Genomic DNA, 19,371 nt, shown 5'->3' with positions numbered 1-19,371 from the left:
AAAGTTAATCCTAAAATGTTCAAAAGGGAAACTAATCCCTGAAATATAGCACCCGAAGAAGTTCTATCGTTATTTATCATTGTATTATCCTTTCTGCACTCAGAAAATTTCCATGGCACACAATAAGACTGTCTAAAAGTTAGCGATTCGGTTTATATAAACTAATGTTTATTCAAATTTGCATACAGTGTGTTAAAAAGTAAGCGATATAAAATGTAAACTCATCACGTTGAATCAAAAGTCAAACTCAAAATACGTTTTGTAAGACTAACTCACACACACTCTCTCTCTCTCTTTCTTTCTTTCTTTTTCTCTCTCTCTCTCTCTCTCTCTCTCGCGACACCTAACACACAATTCCATGTCATTAAGTGACCCTAAAATTACTGAATTAAAAAAGAAGAAAAAAAAAATAAAATAAAAAAAGGAGAAAAACAGTTACATCAATGAATACCAAATATCACCACAGTATCTTAAATTAAGTACATTCAATATATAAAATATGAAAAATACTGAACTAACGATAAAAAGAATAATAGAATATTAATTTCAGCAGTACTGCAAGTTTTTGTATGTCATAGCTATACTGCTACTAATGGCTGTGTCATTAAGTGTAAAAGCTTTAGTATCAAGATACGTACAGATAAATAGACGGTGTCTTATTTATCGCTATTTTATGAAACAGATACTAAATATTAATATCATGTTTTTTTTCCTCTAGATTATCAATTTCTCGTTATCGTTTTCTTTTTTTTTTTTTTGCTTTCTTCTGAATCTCGGTTCTTTGTCATTTTCGTATTGGGCTGAAAGTCGATAGCGAGGAGCCTAAGAGTATTTCGCAAATTCGAGATTTCCAGATTCGTTTTTCGATATAAGCAGTTCTCCAAAATAGTAAAAAGCAACCGAACTTCGAATGTCAATGGCTAAAAGTAAATTTGGCCTAGAACTAGGAGAGTATCGTCACGTTTATACTTTTCTCTGTTTCGATTCCCAAGAAACTAATGCTAGAATTTTTCTACGATAGTAATATCACCGCGGATACCACGCGTCATCCTAAAACGAATAAAAAATATATTTCTCACATTTCAATGAAAAATGCAATCGATCGACGACGATTCGCCGTCGGAGCACATATCGGTACAGTAAATTCGCGATATATGTCAACAACACGGGTGTTATGTTTACACTGCTCGGCGTCCGAGGCCTCTCGAGGCTCTCGGTAGTGGGGATAATTCCGCGACGTTTATCATCCAGGTCGTGGTGACATATATAGAGAAATCACTGTATATTCAAAGGTATCTCTTCGGTTCCGCGTCTGCTTTTGTAATAACAGTGAGCTTAAAAAGTGACTGTTCGTCTATATCGTTCTTATGTTCTTTTTTTGTTTGGCTGGTTTTCCTTTTATAGAAATATCTCGGGACAGTCCACCAACGGTACATTTCCATACAGCTATTGGGTAAACTAGCTAGGGTTCGTTAAAATTATAAATACGCAATTATTTATACTTTTAATTTTCTGAGATCACCAAGTGCCTGAGACAACTAACGCATGTATACAGTACTAGGAATACTTCGTCAACGTTTTCGTCTTAATTATTACCGCGAACTTAAATAGAAAAAAAAAACGTTAAAAGGGGGGCGACAGGGGATCCGTAAAAAAAAATATATATAAAGGAGAAAAGATTAAGAATCGTTAATGCTGCCAACGTTCAAAGATTCTCGACGAATCGTCAGTATCGCCCGTGGATTACTGCTACGTTTAAAAACGAAAAAAAAAAATATATATATACGTATATGTATAAATGAAAACGAAAAGGAAAGCGAGCTTTCTGAATATACTCTCCTAATTCAGGAACGGCCGCTGCACCACAGCAAACAGATAAAAAAAAAATCCGTGACTTATCTACGAGACAAAGAGTTTTAATCACGGCGATGAAATTCTGCTATGCACAGACGGCAAGACCAGGAGCCCTCGGGAGGAGATGCAAGAGGTGGAGACAGACAATACATGTGGTATCCACGATCACAGTCGTCACAGAACAGCAGCTGATCCTAGTTTAGTTCGCGAAACAGTTTCAGATTAGCTTCCAACGATACCTGACGCGACGTCGTATTTTTCGCGAATTTTTATTTATTTATGTATTTTTCTTTATTTTTTTTTTTTCTAAATTGACCGTCTTTTTCTCAGAGCAGTGTTATCACGCGGACTTACTCAAAATCAATACGATACCAATCGATCTCTCGTGTTAAATAGAAACGGTGGACGGAACTTGAATCGTAACACCGCCATACTGAACAATAGCTCATCGATAAGCGTAATTTCAGTACCGATCGAGGCAGCCTGTCGCGCACTACTTACTCCAACTAATTTGACGCCTTTGAATGGTCTGAAGTACGCTAGTCGTTCAATATACTGGGTCATCTCACACGTCGATGTTTAACAAGGGCCATCAACTTTTTGATTGCGTTTTGAAAAATTTACATGGGCTCTGGATAAAAGAACTTCGACGTCAAACGTTACTGATCGATCCGATATTGATTTATTTGAAAAGCAAAAACTTCGAAATTTCGAAAGTCGTTTTAAAAATACTTCGTAACACAGAAAGATTTCTGCAAAAATGTTGTCTAAATAAGGACGTTCATGCGGATTTTATGCATTTATAGCAAACAACAGTAGATCAAATTTGAGTAGTAAAAGCATTTAGAGAATTTAAAAATACTGTTCTATAATTGTGGAACAATTCGACTTATGGGATGACCTAATATATCATTTTTTAATTTGATTTGAAGCTTTTTTTCAGATTTAACCCATTACCTACCGGTGGCTATTAAATAATTGAAAGTCTAAAGTAATTAATAGTCTTTAAAATATCGGAGACAAGTAGTAGAGAATTTTTTAGTAGATCAAGTTATAGATAAAATTTCTGTTTCAAAGAAAATTATTAAACTCCTTCTACATGTAACAAAGACATTGAAAATCTTAATAATAAACTTCCGGTAGATAAAGTGTTCAGAAAAATTTCAATAGCAACAATAATGTCAACGATATTCCCAAAAAGAAACGACTAATATCAAAACTAACATACTAGACTCCAGATATTCCGTTATCCAAACAGAACATCCCTCGACAGATGGTCCAATCGAACAAAGTCTAATCAAGACAATACAGCATAAAATCTACATAATTACATAAAATTACAACTTGAAAAGTGTTGTAGATTTGCCGTCCAAAAGTCTTCAGGATCTTTAGAAATGACTAAAATAAATGATCGTTCCATTATTCGAACGGTTTTGTCACCTAATCAAGCGAGGGAGACTCTGTATTATAGAAGAAAGTACAGGAAAGTCTCGATCTAAGCCGAACGGAGCTACACGATCCAAGTCAGTTTGCCTACCCCTTCCACTGGGGGGGGGGGGCATACCTCGCGAGGGGCCTAGAAAGGCCTAGAAACTCGAGATGCCAGTGTAAAATGTAGATATATCGGTGTGAACCACTACTAATCCAATTACAAAACTTCCGTATTTTTCATTATTTTTTTATACGATTTTCGCCAACTTATTCGTGGGATTTTTCTGATTAAAATGATACTAAACACGATTTAGTGGTTTAGTTGACGGTATGTAGTGTTCACAAGCGCTGTCCTTTTCTACGTTCGGCCCTACACGATCTATGTCACATCACGGACCCGAAGATCGGGCTTAGATCAAGACTTCACTGTGTTACGCACGGAGATTATGCGAATTTTTCGGGGAGCACAGGAGAAGGCGAAAATAGTTGGAGGTAGTTGCGGACGACTGTCCCCGTTCGTTCGTATTGTATGATCCCGATAAATGATGGTAAATACTCACGTCGTTGTCAGAGGTGCCACAAATTGAACAGCATTTGCACTCGATACACTGCCACCTGTACTTGCGAACAGAAACGATCATGTTCGCAGTGAATTGCAAACAAGTCGGATGCCCTATAACAAGAACGTACGCAGGTCATGGAACAAGCATATTCGGGACGGAGCAGGATAGTTTGCGTTTGGACGAGTAGAAAGGTGCTAGGACATTTATCTTGTGCCGAAGAACAGTGAACTCCAAGCTATTTCGTGTTCTATTTCGTCACATTTCTATTGTCTCGAATTTTGACTACGATCTGTATTTTTTTTTGTCGCTCGCGTCAAAGCGGACTTTCGCTTCTATTCCGAATTGTCAAACCAGTTAGATCGTCAATCGGTTCTTTTTTTTTTTTATTTTTTTTTTCGGTTTCTAATTTTGTTCCATTGGAAACGCGTCACGACTATTTGACAGAATTCATCTTTATTGCATTTGTATGACTTTCACCCTTCCTCAGCACTAAAAACGTCCGGAATAATGATAACGTTTTGTTTATGTTTCCGCACAGAATGCTTTATTTCATGATATCTGCGATTCTTTTGATGTCACCTCTTGAACATATTGTTATTTTATTTGGAATAGTAAAGGTGGTAAAGTAATAGCGGTGCGTACCTTGGAATAGTTCACGTTCTTTCTTGCGCAGCACAATATAAACGTCGCGGACCAGCACACTCTCCCTCTGACACATAATCGCACACACTCGCACACACACGCGCACGAAACGTTTCACCCTTTCGCCCATTCATAAATCGTCCCTTTCATCCTGCTCCTCAAAGTAATCTCTCTTTCGCTCGCACATTCGCACAACTCATAACGTATCACATTTGATATATATATATATAATATATATATATAATATATATATTTATATATAACTAGCGTTACTTAAATACTAGATTTGTAAGCCTCATGGGTATTGCTTAATTAAAAATTGCCTAATAACAAGTCTTCGATTTTTATATAACAAGGAGGAACTATTTGCATGCTTTCGTATCATTTTTCATTTTCTCCCCTTTCTCTCTCTCTCTCTCTCGCTCTTATTATACCATGTGAGTTTTTCTTATTGGTAATAATAATCGGATGAATTGTCGCGGAACGCTCGATCGTAGTAACCGTCAATAATGTTGTTTTCTTTCTGGCAGAATCGATGAGAATAATCGAGAGCGGAAGGGTGCGTAATTAATAATTGTCGAGAGCGTCCGGGGAAGAGCTGTCTAATTAAAGATCTCGTGATCGAGACGATATACAACAAGGGGGAAATCATTATCGAGTACGTGCGAGTTACAACTTCTCGTGACCATAAATCTATGATAATATGTAACGGTTAGCAGTAGAAATAAAAAAAAAGGAAAAGATGCTCGCGAAGAATCGTGTCACGGGCCGAAAAACTCATAGGGTATCGTTTACAGCGAAACGGTCGACGAGCCGCGCAGAGGCGATTTTACAGAAGCTCGTGGCCTTCGCAGGAAGCCCGTTGAATCATCGCCGGGAAATCTGGGTCGAAATCACCGCAATTCGCAGATTGCTCGATTATTAAGCAGCCGCGAAACCGGGGCTCTTCAACATTATTCGTCGGCTTGTTTTTATCGCGACGTTTACGTTCTGCCGGTTCTCAGTCTGTTCGTGCGAAACTCGAACATTCGTTTGGTGCATATAGAATTTCGCTTTCGGTGTATGCGTCTTAATTGTATTCAATATTCCTTCTATCACAGCTTATCCGTTGGAGAACGAATGTATTCGGCAGTTTTCAGAGGTAAGTCTATGTCTTTTCACAGGATGAATTTGAAAGCGTCTTTGAGAACATCCCTCCTGTTTTCTAAATGTTTAGTCTTGTGTGTAAATTGTTCGTATAAATGTCTTCTCTAAATGCTCTGTTACACGCACCCAGCCCGAAACCATTCGGTTTTCATTGCTTCCTATTGTCTCTTTTCTTTGTAAATATTCCCAATAAACAATTTGCTTTGAATTTGGCGCCAAAATTTCTCTGCAAATTCCTATCCACATGTTTCCGCATTACGCTCGGTATTTGAATGCAAAGTCTGCAGCCAACTCCATGCCAAATTGAAGCCAACCCTTGGCTTCGTTATAGGGGGCAGGTCGGTCGCATTAAGAGGGAACCTAACCTTGTTCTGAAAGTAAATATCGAGCAAAATCAGAGTGTAACACATTTATACACATATTTTAGTTTTGATAACACATTTTTTACGACGATTTGTCTTTCACGGCACATTGTGGTGTTTACGCACCACTTTTGCGAATAAGGTTACGTTCGCATTTAGTGCAACGGACCTGCCCTCTACAACGAAGCTGACCAAAACCAGGGTTTGGCTCCAATTTGGCATGGAGTTTTGCCTGCAGACTTTGCACTCAATTTGCGACCCATCTGTCTCCGAGATTGACTAGGAATTTGTCTAGGAATTCTGCTCCAAGCAGGGTTTGGTACCAAACGGGCAAGTCTTTTGCTCGCAAAGTGTGGTGCCAACATAGCGCTAAATTTGCTTGAAACAGCATTTGGCTAACTGGGTTGTTCTATGCGTTAAACGTCGTTTGATTTGATGTCTTTCGCTGAATAGTTGAGCAAGAAAGCTCTTCAAGCTCTTCCTGAAATTGTTCTATATGCACCAGTGTAATATAACTGTCAGTTTCACGTTCTTACTCAGAAATAAATAATTCAAGTCTCTCGTTCTTCCTCCGAATATTTACAACAATTTTGCACAATCTCCGCGTGAAGCTACCAGCGCAACGGTCTCGGCTGTTATTAATTAAGTCTCCGGTATTAATGACAATGGTCCTGGCAGAAGAAATAGGAGAAAGTCGTGATAAACGGTCACCGTTTCGTAATTGTCCGCCTCTGCGCGACGTCCTCTTTCGTTTTACCCGCGCGAGTAGCAAAACTCGTACAAAACTAAGCTATCATCGAGTCTCCTACAGCAAGGAAGATACAAGACACGCATATCCATCTTCCTGGGACACGCCGATACCTCGAGCTCGATTGCGAACGCGGAAAAGTAGCATAATTCTCTCTCTCGCTCTCGCTCTCTCTCTCCCTAGCACGCATTTTCTTTCTTCGCACGCCTCTAAGCGCACGCTGCTCGCAGATCGTTCTCATTTTCCTTCTCTCTTTTCCCGTTTTCACCTTCTCCCCTCTGTTTTCCTGTCTTTGCTCTTCCTGTCCCTTTAAATATGCAATAAATATATCCCGTCGCCATTCGATGACGATCCAAAAAACAGCAAACGACCAGTGTTACACGCTATTTATAATAATCCCGGCGAAAAACGATTAATGCCCAAGGAAACGAAACGGAAGGATTTTCGAGGCAGCAGATTCCCGCTGGAATGCGTGTAAACGGATAAACGGATGGAAATGGAAACGCGGCGAAGAATGGTTTCATCGGAATTTCAAATGATCCCGGAGTCGCGACGCGTCGAAGAATCTTCTGTAACAACCGGTCCCTTCATCGTATTGCTGCTGGATTTCCAATCGAATACTCCTACCCCCACCCCCTTCGATAAATTTTCACCACGAAATATTCGTCGGGGTCTGTGTTCGATAAAAAAAAAAATTAGTTCAATCGAACCGGTTCAAGGGAAATAAATTCGAGTCGGTAGCGCTTCCGGCGAGCTCGACGCATGGCAAGCAGCGACTCCATCTACATATCTACATAAAACGCGTTCTTCGGGGTTGGTACCATTTTCCATTGATTCTTTGCGTGTAGAGCGCGTACTTTGACTTCTTCTTCTATTGGATTGTGTAATAAATTCCCGTGATTTTTGTATATTATTTTTTTCCCGCAATTTTGTGTTTCGTTAGGTAAAGTATATACATATATGCATTCGCAAGTCTTTTTCTTGCTCTAAAAACCAATCTGCTTCGATTTTACGAATTACTTGATTTTAATCAATTTTCAGGCTTTTAAAATGGAAGTTCCAGGAGGCAAAGAAATTCATTTACGACGTCTGCTCTATCGCGAGCTGCTTCCGTAGCTTTTCGACCACGACGAAAGGCGAAATGTTATTAAAAATGCTGCCTTACTCTCACGTGTACAACCATTTAAATGAGAACATGAGTGGTACGTTTAATAAATTGTGTTTTTTAGTCTTGTTTCTCTAAAATCGTTCACAAAAATATGTGAAATTGCACATCCGTGGCCACATCACTCGTGGCGTTTTAACTTGTTCGCAGCTATGATAAAAACATAGTGCAAACAATACTTTAGAATCGAGCGACACATTCGTAAAATCGCACGCGGTTCGTTGGAGAGATCTCGCCGCACTTCCGGTGCAGGTTCGAATAATGAACTGAATCCAGCGGCAACCTGAAGCACGAAGATTCTTCTGGGAAAGACGAAACCATCGTTCGCGCGAAGGATCGGATCTTATGTAAATGGAAGCTTCGATCGAGCACTCTTTCGTTCTACCCGGTGTCCTACAATGGAAGAGTACGAAGCCGCGATCGCGAACGTAAAACGTTTTCCATCCGAGTGCAGCTATGCAACGAGAAGATGCCTGTTCCGTACTGTAAAACCGAGTTTCTTTTTTACCCTTTCTTTCTTTCTTTCTCTCTCTCTCTCTCTCTCTCTCTCTCTCTCTCTCTCTCTCTCTCTCTCTCTCGTTCTCTTACACACACACACACTCTCTCTCTCTCTCCCTCCCTCTCTCTCTCTCTCGCTTTCTCTCTATTTTGTCACGAGTATTCGAACGGTAATACTTTTAGCTAGCGTTATATGTGCTGCGCCTCTTAGGTGTATTGCAGATCGATAAATAGAAGTACGGAGAACGCAAATCGAAAGGAAGAACGAAATTATTTACAAGACTGTCCTCACTCTCTCTCACTCTCTCCCTCTCCTCCTAGAAACGTAGAAATATTCGAAAACATGGTTCTTTCCCCGTCTTACTATATATATAATATATATATAATATATATATAATATATATAAATATGTTGCTCTCGTTTGAACGATTCACGACTGTGCTGGATAATATAATTATAAAGTCTATATTCGTATCGTTTGTATAAGCTCTCTCTCTCACTCGCTCTCTCTCTTAAAATTTTCTCGATTATAGAACGATTACTTCGCGGGCAAGCATCTCATTGTTTTTTTGTTTTCTTTTTCCTCCTCCTACTCCTCCTCCTTTCTTTTTTGCTCTCTTTTGATTTTTCAACACAATAACGTAAGAACGCGATCTACACTGTAGTCAAACAGAGAACACAAACACATCCTCTTCAATACGTGCTCTAGTGATACTGTGCAACAGGAATTTCTTTATCTTTTCGGTTTAAAAATGTCGAGTTTCATGCACGTTTCTTTCCCCCGAAAAAATGGCAGAGTTTCGCCTATCGTCTCGTTTGTTTCCCTTTCTTCTTTTCTTTTCTTTTTTTTTCTCTCATTCGAGATATCCCGAGATTCGTGTTTGAATTCCATTCCCACCCCACCCAACCGGCCCTCTACCTCTCTCGTTTTGTCCTTTTTTTGTACATTACTCGTTTGTTTTGTTCTTCGTAAAAATTTGTCCCCTTAAAAACTAATCACTGAATTACAATAAATCACAGTTGATCCGTGCAGCAAAGGAATCATCGAGGAATTCCCATCGCTCAGATGCGACAAGTTGCACCATTGACAAACTGATGTTTTTGCTTTTCGTGCCTTGACTAGTGTACGTAAAGCTCGTAACCGTTTTTATTTTTCCTTTCTTTCTTTCACTCGCTCTGTCTCACACGCACTCGCTCCCAGACTCTCTCTCTCTCTCTTTCTCTCTATTTTGTTCTCTTCCTTCCTCTCTAGAACGCTGAAACCGTGCAGCTTCCTTAATTATTGCACACATGAATTTACCCTTAACGATGCGATTCTCTCGAGCGTACGTCGTACAGCAACTAGCGTTTTTTTTCGTATTCTCTCTCTCTCTCTCTCACTCTCTCTCTATCTCTTTTGTTTTATCGTCCTATTCAACCCAAAAATAGTGTTTTCTTTTTTTTCTGTGTGTTCTCTTTCTTCTCTCACTCTTTGTTCTCGTTACGATCCTCCGCGGTGGTATGAAAAAATAGCTCGTCGAGTCCGACAACAATTCGGAAGAACGGGAATACGATCGTCCCGAGAAACCGATTCACTGATACGCGAAAACTGTGTTCTGTCTCTCTCTCTCGCAAGTCGCGGATCGTAAAGGAGACACAGGAGAGCGACAAAGAAAAAAGTTCTAGCCCACCGACCATGTATACGAGGAGGACGGTAAACGGGAAAGATTTTTGCCGATTTTCCTTCTGTTTTCCTTCCAAGGGACCGAAGTAAGTATATGCACCAGAGCTCGAATGGAGCAATTGTTCCGAAAGAAAATCATAGAACCTGGAAAATACAATCATTAATATTCTGTTCTGCATTAAGGTCGCCGTACGTTCGCTTAGTTTAAACAAGAGAATTCTAGGCTGACAGCGGGACTTGGTGAAGGGGACTCCGAGTACAGCAGCGAAAATATCAACGGACAAGACGAAAAGGCTGAAGCGAGCAAGTGAACAGGACCAACCGGGTACGAGAGAGCAGCGGGGAATAACGTTAAACAGAGTCCAGATTCAATAAAACTTGAAACTGCCTTCTGGAAGGAAACCTCTTTGCCGGTTTCGGAACATCGCAATAGTGCCTCTTTAGTCGATCATTTTGTTTTTGATTCATTGGAGACGAATCGGCGAGATTCTCCCGATAAAAACGAGCCTAAGCACGACTCACGGAAATATCGTCGCGCCTCGTTAACCTCTTAACACTAGAACGACCGGAGCAGTCAAAATGACTGCTTCCTAATTTTTTCTTTTACAATTACTGAAATGGTAAAAATGTTTTCATCGGAAATTTTTTAATGAACCTCTTCATTGAAGCACATATTACAATAAAAGTTGTATGAAGTCTGAATGGGCACAGTCTTGCTCGGTCGTTCTAGTGTTAAGCACGGCGCGCTCGTCCGCAACTCTGCCTCCCAGGGACGGCGCGCCTGGCCACGGATGGCATAAAAGCCACTATAGTGGCGTTACCGTTCAAGCTGATGCTTTCCACGGAAGCCGCTATAGTGGCGTAGACACGCGATAAAGTAGAGTGACAATGTTACCGACAAAATTAAGCGAAAAATGGTTTCACGTGCGTCAACTTTTCGTCTTTATACGAGAATACTTTTCCCTGGGAAAGGGCTCGTTCGAAAGTGGAACGTTCAATGCAGCGCGCGCTGGTCATGAGCTGACGAAATTATGCAGATATTTTGTAATATAAGTGTTAGAAGTAGGTCAAACATTGATGAAGTGCATGCCACGGAATCCAAGCATTTTTATGCCATTGGATAAGATTTCTGGATGAAATCGATATAAAATATCTCCAGCTACAAACTGAGCTGTATTCTGTCTTGATTCTCTGCGAAACAAAGCCAAAAACTTGACGCACGTTTTTGGCGTCAGAATTCATGATATCGATAATACAGAGCAAAAAATGTGACAAGTTTAGTCACAGACTTAAGTGTACACGGCCGGTCCCATGCAGCGAGTAACTATCGAGGCACTGCTAGCATGCATCAGCAAGGGACCTTAATAAGGGGTCTTATGCGTATTGTAATTGAAAAATAGTGCGTCTAATGCATGGAAGGTCTACTACGGTGGCTACAGTAAGTGGAAACAGTCAACATTTTAGGAAGACAATGGCCTGACGCGGTAATGGCGAAGCATAAAGGAATATTGAAGACGGTGAGAGACTAATCAAACATCAAAGGAAACAAATCCATTGAGTCCCTCGAGTAACTCTGGCTAATTCAAAAGAGTTCCCGAGAACTCAAGCTTTGGATCTGACTAGGACAAGATCGAGAGAAGTTCCTGGTCATACATGCTCTCGTATCATTGGTTATGTCGAAAAGGGTAGGTATCAAGTAGCTTGTAAAAATTCTTCAACAATAATCGTCTAACAAGGAAACACATACTGTATCTACTCGAGGAACTTTTTCCCAAAGTTCCACTCTTCGTCACAGGCATATCCAACTCGTTACCAACTCGTTAAAAATTGTCCTTTTGATTGATGAATCTCACATATTCAGATTAAATTGTAAACGCTTTCCAAAAGGTCCAAGTAGAATGTCCTTGCAGGCTCAAGAATTGAAGATAAACAAGAACAACAGCAAGGCTATGTAGAATTAGGTATTGTTATAAAAAGTTATAAAAACGAAATTGAAAGTGCGTACCCGGGTAGCCGGTTATTGACACAAGGGTTAAACCCTGATGAACACAATCGAAATATTAGCTACAAGTTCATCTGGACCGGTCTCGATAAAAATGTCCTAAAAGTGACTTCAGTCTATGAGGTTTATCAAAAATTGATATGACGAACATTTGTGCCGCAGTACCGTTACAAACAAACGCGTCAAGTGACCTGAGAGAAAGACTACGAAACTCCAGTACAGAGTGTCCAGTACATCTCTATCTTCCTGTGTCTATAGTCTGTCCAACGAGGCGAGGCGGTAAAGGTAAACAAATGCACAAGTTACACTTCTCGCACGCTGCTGCTGCTGCTCCACTGACTGGTCTCGTTGGGCAGACTATAAGTCTATCCTCTAGCTAGGAGGCGTTTCTCGTCTTGAGTTTCAAGTTGGACGTGCCTGTCCCGAGGTCAGATCTGAAAGCGTAATGACGACAAGAGGGGTGGTTGGAGAATGCGTGGAAGAATTGATTTCGTGGTACTTACATCGGTCCCGCGACAGCGCGAAACGAAAAGCAAAAGTCGGCGGGGTTCCCGCCGTTGTTGAAAGGGATCTGTGTGCTGACAGGGGGTGTGTCCGTCCCCGTATACATGGCCAGTGGTCCTGATACAGAGACCACCGAGGAAAGTAAAGGAAGTAATCCTCCGCTACCCAGAGAGGGTTCGATCGACGGAACGACACGACGCGCGATTAACCGACTATATATCGGCGGATACACACACGCCACCTGCATTAATTGTGATTCGTTCTTCGTGTATACTTGCGCTTGATCTTTTCCTCTGGCTTACCTGAGCGGCCGCAGTCGCTGCACGAGACCAGCTCCTCGGAGCCGCCGGTCTTTTTATTTTCCCTAGCGTCGCCCAGACAGAAGTCGCAGTACGGGGAGGGTTGGGCTGATTTTCCAGGTTTTTTTTCGTTCGTCCCGGGGGTCGGTGGCCCCTCCGTTCTCACCGAGGAGGGCGAGGGCACCGCGGTACCCGGGGACGATACTGCTGGCAGGTGGTCCTCCTTCGTCGACGGGATCGTCGGCGACGCGGGCGCCGTGGTCGCCTGGGCCGCACCCGCTACCTGCGGCGACGGTTGGGGCTGCTGAGCCGGCTGCGGTTGCGGTTGCTGCGGTTGAGACGACGCTGGCTGCTGAGCCTGTTGAGCCGGCTGCTGGGATTGCGCCGGTGATGGTGCCGCGGGCTGCGTCGACGCCCCCGCAGCAGACGCGGTAGGCGCTGCGGGGGACGGACTCGAGGTACTCGATGAAGACGCGTTCTGACGACCCCGACGTGTACCACCTAATCACAAACCGACCACATACCCAGTTGCGCTTTGCGTCACAAGCTAATGACCATGCACACTGGCTTAGAGACAATGAGTTTAGAATCAGTTCTGTGACCACCACCAGCATAATCGATTCCGACGGCCCCGTACCCTGAACGACCCCCAATTCTTCGATCCTTTGTACAAGTCGTGAGGATTTTATGCATTTTGTTGAAAGAGATGAGCGGATCAAATGCAAAACGGTGAAAGCGCTTATAGAATCTGAAAATACTGTTGCATTAATCTCAATTTACTGAAATTATTCGGAAAAGAAAAATAGAAATATTTATGTAGCTTCTGTATCTTGACATAAATTCTGTTTCTCCCGAATAGTGTGGTCGTGAAATTCAGCTTGAAGAGAATTGAAGCAGCCATGAAATGACAATGTAACGAGTAAGCTGCCTCATCTTAGCTACTTATGGCAAGAAACTTCGTTTTCGAGAAACATGAATTTCCATTTGTTTTTGCAAGTAGAATCACCCCATACCCGCTTGTACCACCCATCCACTACTTTCGCACTGGGACTGCCGAGCCCTAAACGCGACTTATACATACTCATTTCGACTAAAAAATTTGGCTACTATCGAAGAATTTCCGGGGGACGATCATTTTGTTAGCAAGATCACTCGGCCAACCAGAATCGATTATTCGAAGCGTCACAGTGTTTAAAACAAGGAACTGGCACAACAATGAGGAATGAAAAGTCAAATAATATATATGTATATATGTAAATATAATATATATATATATATATATATATAAATATATGTATGTATAGAATCGTAACAAGGTGCACAAATTACGTCAATCGATGCATTCCATCACCAAGAGCAATTACAACGATACAACGTCGAAGTATCCGTTCCAAGGTCAGACAGAACAGCGGCGCAAACGCGGCAATAACTACCATTTATGCGAATCTCTGGAGATCAATCTCCGGGCGTACGGGTATGTAAATACATAAAAATGTCTTTAGTGAAGCTGCTGCAGGCGATCATCGCGAGAGGAACAATCGAAGCCAAAATCGCTCTAGGATTGTCAAAAGCGTATTAAGTTAAAGAGAGAGAAAAAAAAAGAGAAAAAAAATAGGTACAGTAAAGTAGAGAAAACGAGCAAAACGGAAGAGAAAAATAGATACTGTAAACGCCGTTAGATTACTCCATTACAAAGACTCAGCTCAAACTTCGGCATGCTGCGAAAGGATAATACAGAACAACCATGATCAAAAAAGTACACACACGCATACCAAACACTCGAGAGAGAGGCTGCGCCCAACAACTCTACCTCAGCTATGAGAAGGTCGGCTCTCCGCGGCGTACGACACCACAACACTCTCAAATTACGCGATTGCAGAAGCATGCCATTGCAAAACATTCGCCAACAACTCGCTATTCTCCTTTTCCTCTGTTCCCTTCTTTCCTCTCCACCCCCCCCCCCAAAAGAAAAAATGAATGATAATCCCGCGTATGTATATGTATATCGGGAAACAAATGTATATAAATATATATATATATATGAGAACACAAGGTGTACATAGTTACGTGTACACGATGCTAAACAGAACCGTATCATACTGGCTTAACGAAACTGTCTCGGTATGATAATCGAGACTGCAGAAAAGTTGTGCAAATACAGAGAGAGAGATCGATAAAAGTAGATAAACGTAACACGGACAAAAATTCGTGAACACAGAATGGTAAGAACGCTACATTATTTGCAATGCATGCATTTGCAACACATTTAAAGAATGTAATACTTAAGTTCCATCGAGTAAAGGGGGGAATAGTGATGATAATATCTGGATGAAAACGGGTCCCGTGAATGGATGAGATCAAAGAGACAAAGATTTCGGGGTACTAGGGGCTGTGTAAGGGTGTCCAGGAGCATGGGAAACTTCAGCGGCGGCGGCGGTGGCTGCCACAAAAGGAGAGTGAGAAAACTGAGCTGATTTTGGCTCCAACCTGGCTGGTTCGAAGCAGCGGTGTCTGCAACGCTCCTAGGTTCAACTTCAGCAGGACTGGGACTTAGTTCCTTAGCAGGATCACCGGAGGAAGTAGAGTGGGAATGACCGTAATGGTAGACCAGACCAGGTCTGGTTTTATACCGTGCGCTGCATACTGCAAAAGTGCAAATACTGTTTTTTCCCACAAACCATCCAATGCAACGTCCATGATGTGAGAAAGAGAGAGAGACAGAGAGAGATCTTGGTTTTGACGAGGTTGATTGGACGATCGAGGAGGATGTAGCCGTCTAACCGCCATGTTGGATATGTCCCATACAAATGTGACATGGTTAAATGAAAAAGCGAAAACGGAAAGACGGTTCTCGTACAGCGAGATCGTATCTACTGGATATCTACAGTTTGGAGAAGTACATGGCGGTTAAAGGATTCGAGGAGAGAAGCTTTACTAGGTTCAGGATAGCATTTGCACACCTTCCGTACCAGTACATATCCCTATCCACCTACGAATCTATATGTGGACAAGCAGTGAAGGAGTTCCAGCCCAAGAAGCAAAACTAATACGATGCAAGGCTTGATGCTTGTATACTCCTACAGAATGAGCTCGCTACAGTGTGAGCCAGTACATTCTTGCTCTGTTATTGGCAGGTAGTATATTGGTCCGAAGATATTTGGCCGATACTGTAAGCTCGATCAATTAGTCAATGGTGTATGCTTGTGTGAACAGAGTGCGCGGTTAGAATCGAGGCTTACTGGTCGTGGCCAAATGTCTTTAGATTCATCCGCTAGTCTAACAGGAGTGGTTTCAAGAAGTAAACAGATTGGCAGGCACATTCGAGTTAATTCATAGACTTCACGTCTGGAAAAGTTCGATCAAATTAGTAGTGACTATTATACTCCTTCAAGATCTGAGCAAACGCGTCCCCTATCTGTTTCTTTTCTGTTTTTTAGTGAACATAATTATTTCCCGCGAACTACCAATGACCAGATATAAGAAATTCGTACGGTTCTCTGAATGCGAATTAACACGGTATACTACCTTTTCAAGTGATTGGAAAATTGGCAAAATAGTGTACAGAATTTTACACAGCCTGTGTAACATTTGAACGCACTGCATACGTTTCTCGCGCGAGGATTGAAATCTTTTGTACACGCGTGGTCAATCTTATCCTTTCATACAGAATCATGTCACGTCTCTTCATACTTCGATAAACAGGAAATAGAGAAATGGAGTACAAGGTTTGATACAAACACAAAGTATATACGACAAGGATCGGAGTATCCTATAGTGTACTGCAAAATTGATAAACTTGAAGGAAAACAGCAGTCAATACGGTACTGATCAATCTCACTGAGCAAAGAGCATTAAAGTCCAACATGAAATTACTATAAGTCTAAAAAGGGCACCTCTCCACGTTATAAAGTTCATTATAAGTTCAATCACCATCCCCAAAGTGTAAAATTATGCGGCAACCAAGACTAGAGTCTTCAATAATTTATTTCGAGCTTCCATATTATTCTTTTTCTTTTTTTTTAAATATATCATATAGTAACCTTTTGCGTAATCTTGTGAAATAATATGTAAGGCATCATAAAAATATAGTTATTTAATAAAATTAACAAATTTTCTAACGTAATGCACTTGTTCGCTTATTCGAAATAACAACTGATAGAACTAATAATAATAATCATAATGAAACTAGTAACAGGAAGTGGTCATTTGTAGTTGTATCTATGGTTAAACTTACGGTCACAAACGAATGGCTTATCAGTGTCAACAGCATCATAGTTGGTTTTTTTGCGCCCGCGTCCCCCACCCTATTCGATAAAAGTGTTTTACAAAATTTAGTATACAATATAAAAAAATATATATATAAAACTAAAAAATATAATTGCATGTTGAATCAAATATTCCACAGTATATTCATGCTTCTTATCTTATATAATAAATGCTAAGTTCCTAAGGTTTAGAACAATGAAGTAAATGAAACATACCTTTGTACGTTTGCTCCCTGGGCTATCTGTGGAAGGCGGATGATTTCGTGCAGGATGATGCCCACCCCCGCGAGGTTTTCTTCGTTTCCTTTTACTACTGTAACTTTCTTCGTAGTCGTAATCACTTTCTGGATCCGGTTCCTCGTACGCATCCATATCTAATATGTCCTGTTCGTCGTAGAACCAGGCATCCTTACTATGTTCCTCTGTAAGAAATTGTTGTTTTTATTATTTTCTTAAATATAGTGTATGCAACATTGTAATTTCTTTATAAATATTTTTACCTTTAAGAGCAACAGATTCTTTACTATCATCATTTACATGTGTTACAGTTTCTACACCTTCTACACCATCATCCGGGTCTCCCCTGGGACCTCTTTTTGGATGCAAATAGTGCATTAAATACTGACGTCTTTTTTTCCTCCATCTTTTACTGGGATATGTATATATTTGACCGTGTAGCAAGCCTGGAAGTCTTTCTCTTGCTGACATAAACAGCGAAGAATGATTTTGTGCTACGCCTGTAATTTTACAATTAATTTATATTATCATTCTTCATTTGAAATATGCTAAATCCAGTTGGGACCATGCATAGAAACAATAAAATACATGGAAGATGTACTTTATATGCGAATTGTAATAAATAAATTACAATACTGAGGTTGTAATAAATAATAAAAGGCACGAATCCACAAAAGGACAAAGTATTTAATCAAAAATGTTATTTCCAATCAAATAACTTGTAACTTCTTATGGGCTTAAATGGTCCCAGTATTTGTCTCACATAGAATTTTAATGAAATGACTCAGAAATTCCTGATTTATTTAAAAAGCCCCTTTCTAATCGTTTTAAAATGATTTTATTCCATTGTCTCTTGTCACTTGCATCATAAATTACCCAACTACAACTGTCAACAATCGTAGGAGTATAAACCAAAGAGATATGTATGCTGATTACATTCAAACAGACGCGACCGATTTGTGTAGGAGTATTATACAACTTTGATAACGGCAGCGTTTTAAAAGCACGTAAAAGTGTCGGTAAAAAATACCTGTCTGCGAATCGAGGAAAGGCATACGTAGTCGTCGTTCTCTGCACAATCGGCTGTTATAATTCGAGGCATTTTCGATGGATTCCCTGTACGCGGTGTCATTAAGGTAACTGCAAAAAATCGATAGTTGCCATGTAGACGCTCCGAAACCACCGAATTGAAATTTCGCCAAGCATTATTATTCTAAGACGTACCTTTCGATTTTACATAAATTACTTTCGTTTACAACTTGAATAAGTCCGTGGGAAGCCGGCGAAATTGTAATGGCTGTCATTTTATAACAACCGAAAAGTACTCCTCCAGCCCTTGCTAGCCGTTTGCTCTTCTTCCCGGAAAAGGAGCTCCATTGACTGACGCATGCGCGCGTCCGACTGTGGCGGTCTCCGCGAGAGGGCAAATCAAATTAAATTATTCAAAATGTTTCACAAGTAATTGGCCCGTAAACGAATACAAAAATCAAAAATATACATAACAGAGCATCTAAGGCAGACTTTTCTATATAATTTTACTAATCAATTAAAATAGAAAACCTGGAAAGGAACGCTTCCTTTTTCTTTGATTCAAACAATTCAAATCAACCGCCACAGGACAAAATGCATTCAGGCTCGGGAGAGCATACTTTAATTCCTTCTAAAATTTTAATAAATAAATCAAAGAAATATATATTAACAAATTTGATTAAAATAGAAACTGAACTAGTAAAATTTGTCATAACCGTACCATATTTAACTTTAACAATATTGTAATATAAATTCAGATCACCATTGACATTTGCGCATGCGCGAAATTCGTATTTGACAAGATTGTTTCCTGAAGTAAAAGTTATAATTAAACTTGTTAAATCTTGTTAATTGGTGCACTAAGAATTATTATTCGCTTGGTTAATGAGGTAATTATGCAGACATATGTTAGTTTTTGCAATGTAAGATAAATTAAAAGCGATTTGAGACGAACGTGCTACT

The 19,371-nt window shown here is 40.5% G+C and overlaps 1 protein-coding gene across 6 annotated transcripts; it reads right to left on the bottom strand.

Moving 5' to 3' along the window:
- Nucleotides 1-306: 306 nt before the first annotated feature.
- Nucleotides 307-18,767, bottom strand: D4 (double PHD fingers d4). Of its 6 annotated transcripts, XM_076787686.1 has the most exons (9): nucleotides 18,604-18,767; nucleotides 18,410-18,519; nucleotides 17,643-17,879; nucleotides 17,359-17,564; nucleotides 17,112-17,181; nucleotides 15,365-15,520; nucleotides 12,881-13,378; nucleotides 3,846-3,958; nucleotides 307-2,048 (listed from the first exon to the last, which is right to left on the bottom strand). In XM_076787686.1, exons 1-9 carry the CDS (start codon nucleotides 18,681-18,683, stop codon nucleotides 1,917-1,919), a joined length of 1,602 nt encoding a protein of 533 aa, XP_076643801.1. In that variant the 5' UTR covers nucleotides 18,684-18,767; the 3' UTR covers nucleotides 307-1,916. The 6 variants fall into 6 exon arrangements, 4 of the variants coding, with proteins under 4 accessions (XP_076643801.1, XP_076643798.1, XP_076643800.1 ...); XM_076787683.1 differs by lacking the exon at nucleotides 15,365-15,520 and having other exon boundaries at nucleotides 18,604-18,766; XM_076787685.1 differs by lacking the exons at nucleotides 307-2,048; nucleotides 3,846-3,958 and adding an exon at nucleotides 8,464-8,714.
- Nucleotides 18,768-19,371: the final 604 nt, after the last annotated feature.

This window comes from Halictus rubicundus, chromosome 5 (genome assembly GCF_050948215.1).
Source record: "Halictus rubicundus isolate RS-2024b chromosome 5, iyHalRubi1_principal, whole genome shotgun sequence".
Lineage (NCBI taxonomy): Eukaryota > Metazoa > Arthropoda > Insecta > Hymenoptera > Halictidae > Halictus > Halictus rubicundus.
The sequence above is the reverse complement of the archived record's forward strand: the minus strand, read 5'-3'. Positions and strand labels throughout refer to the sequence as shown.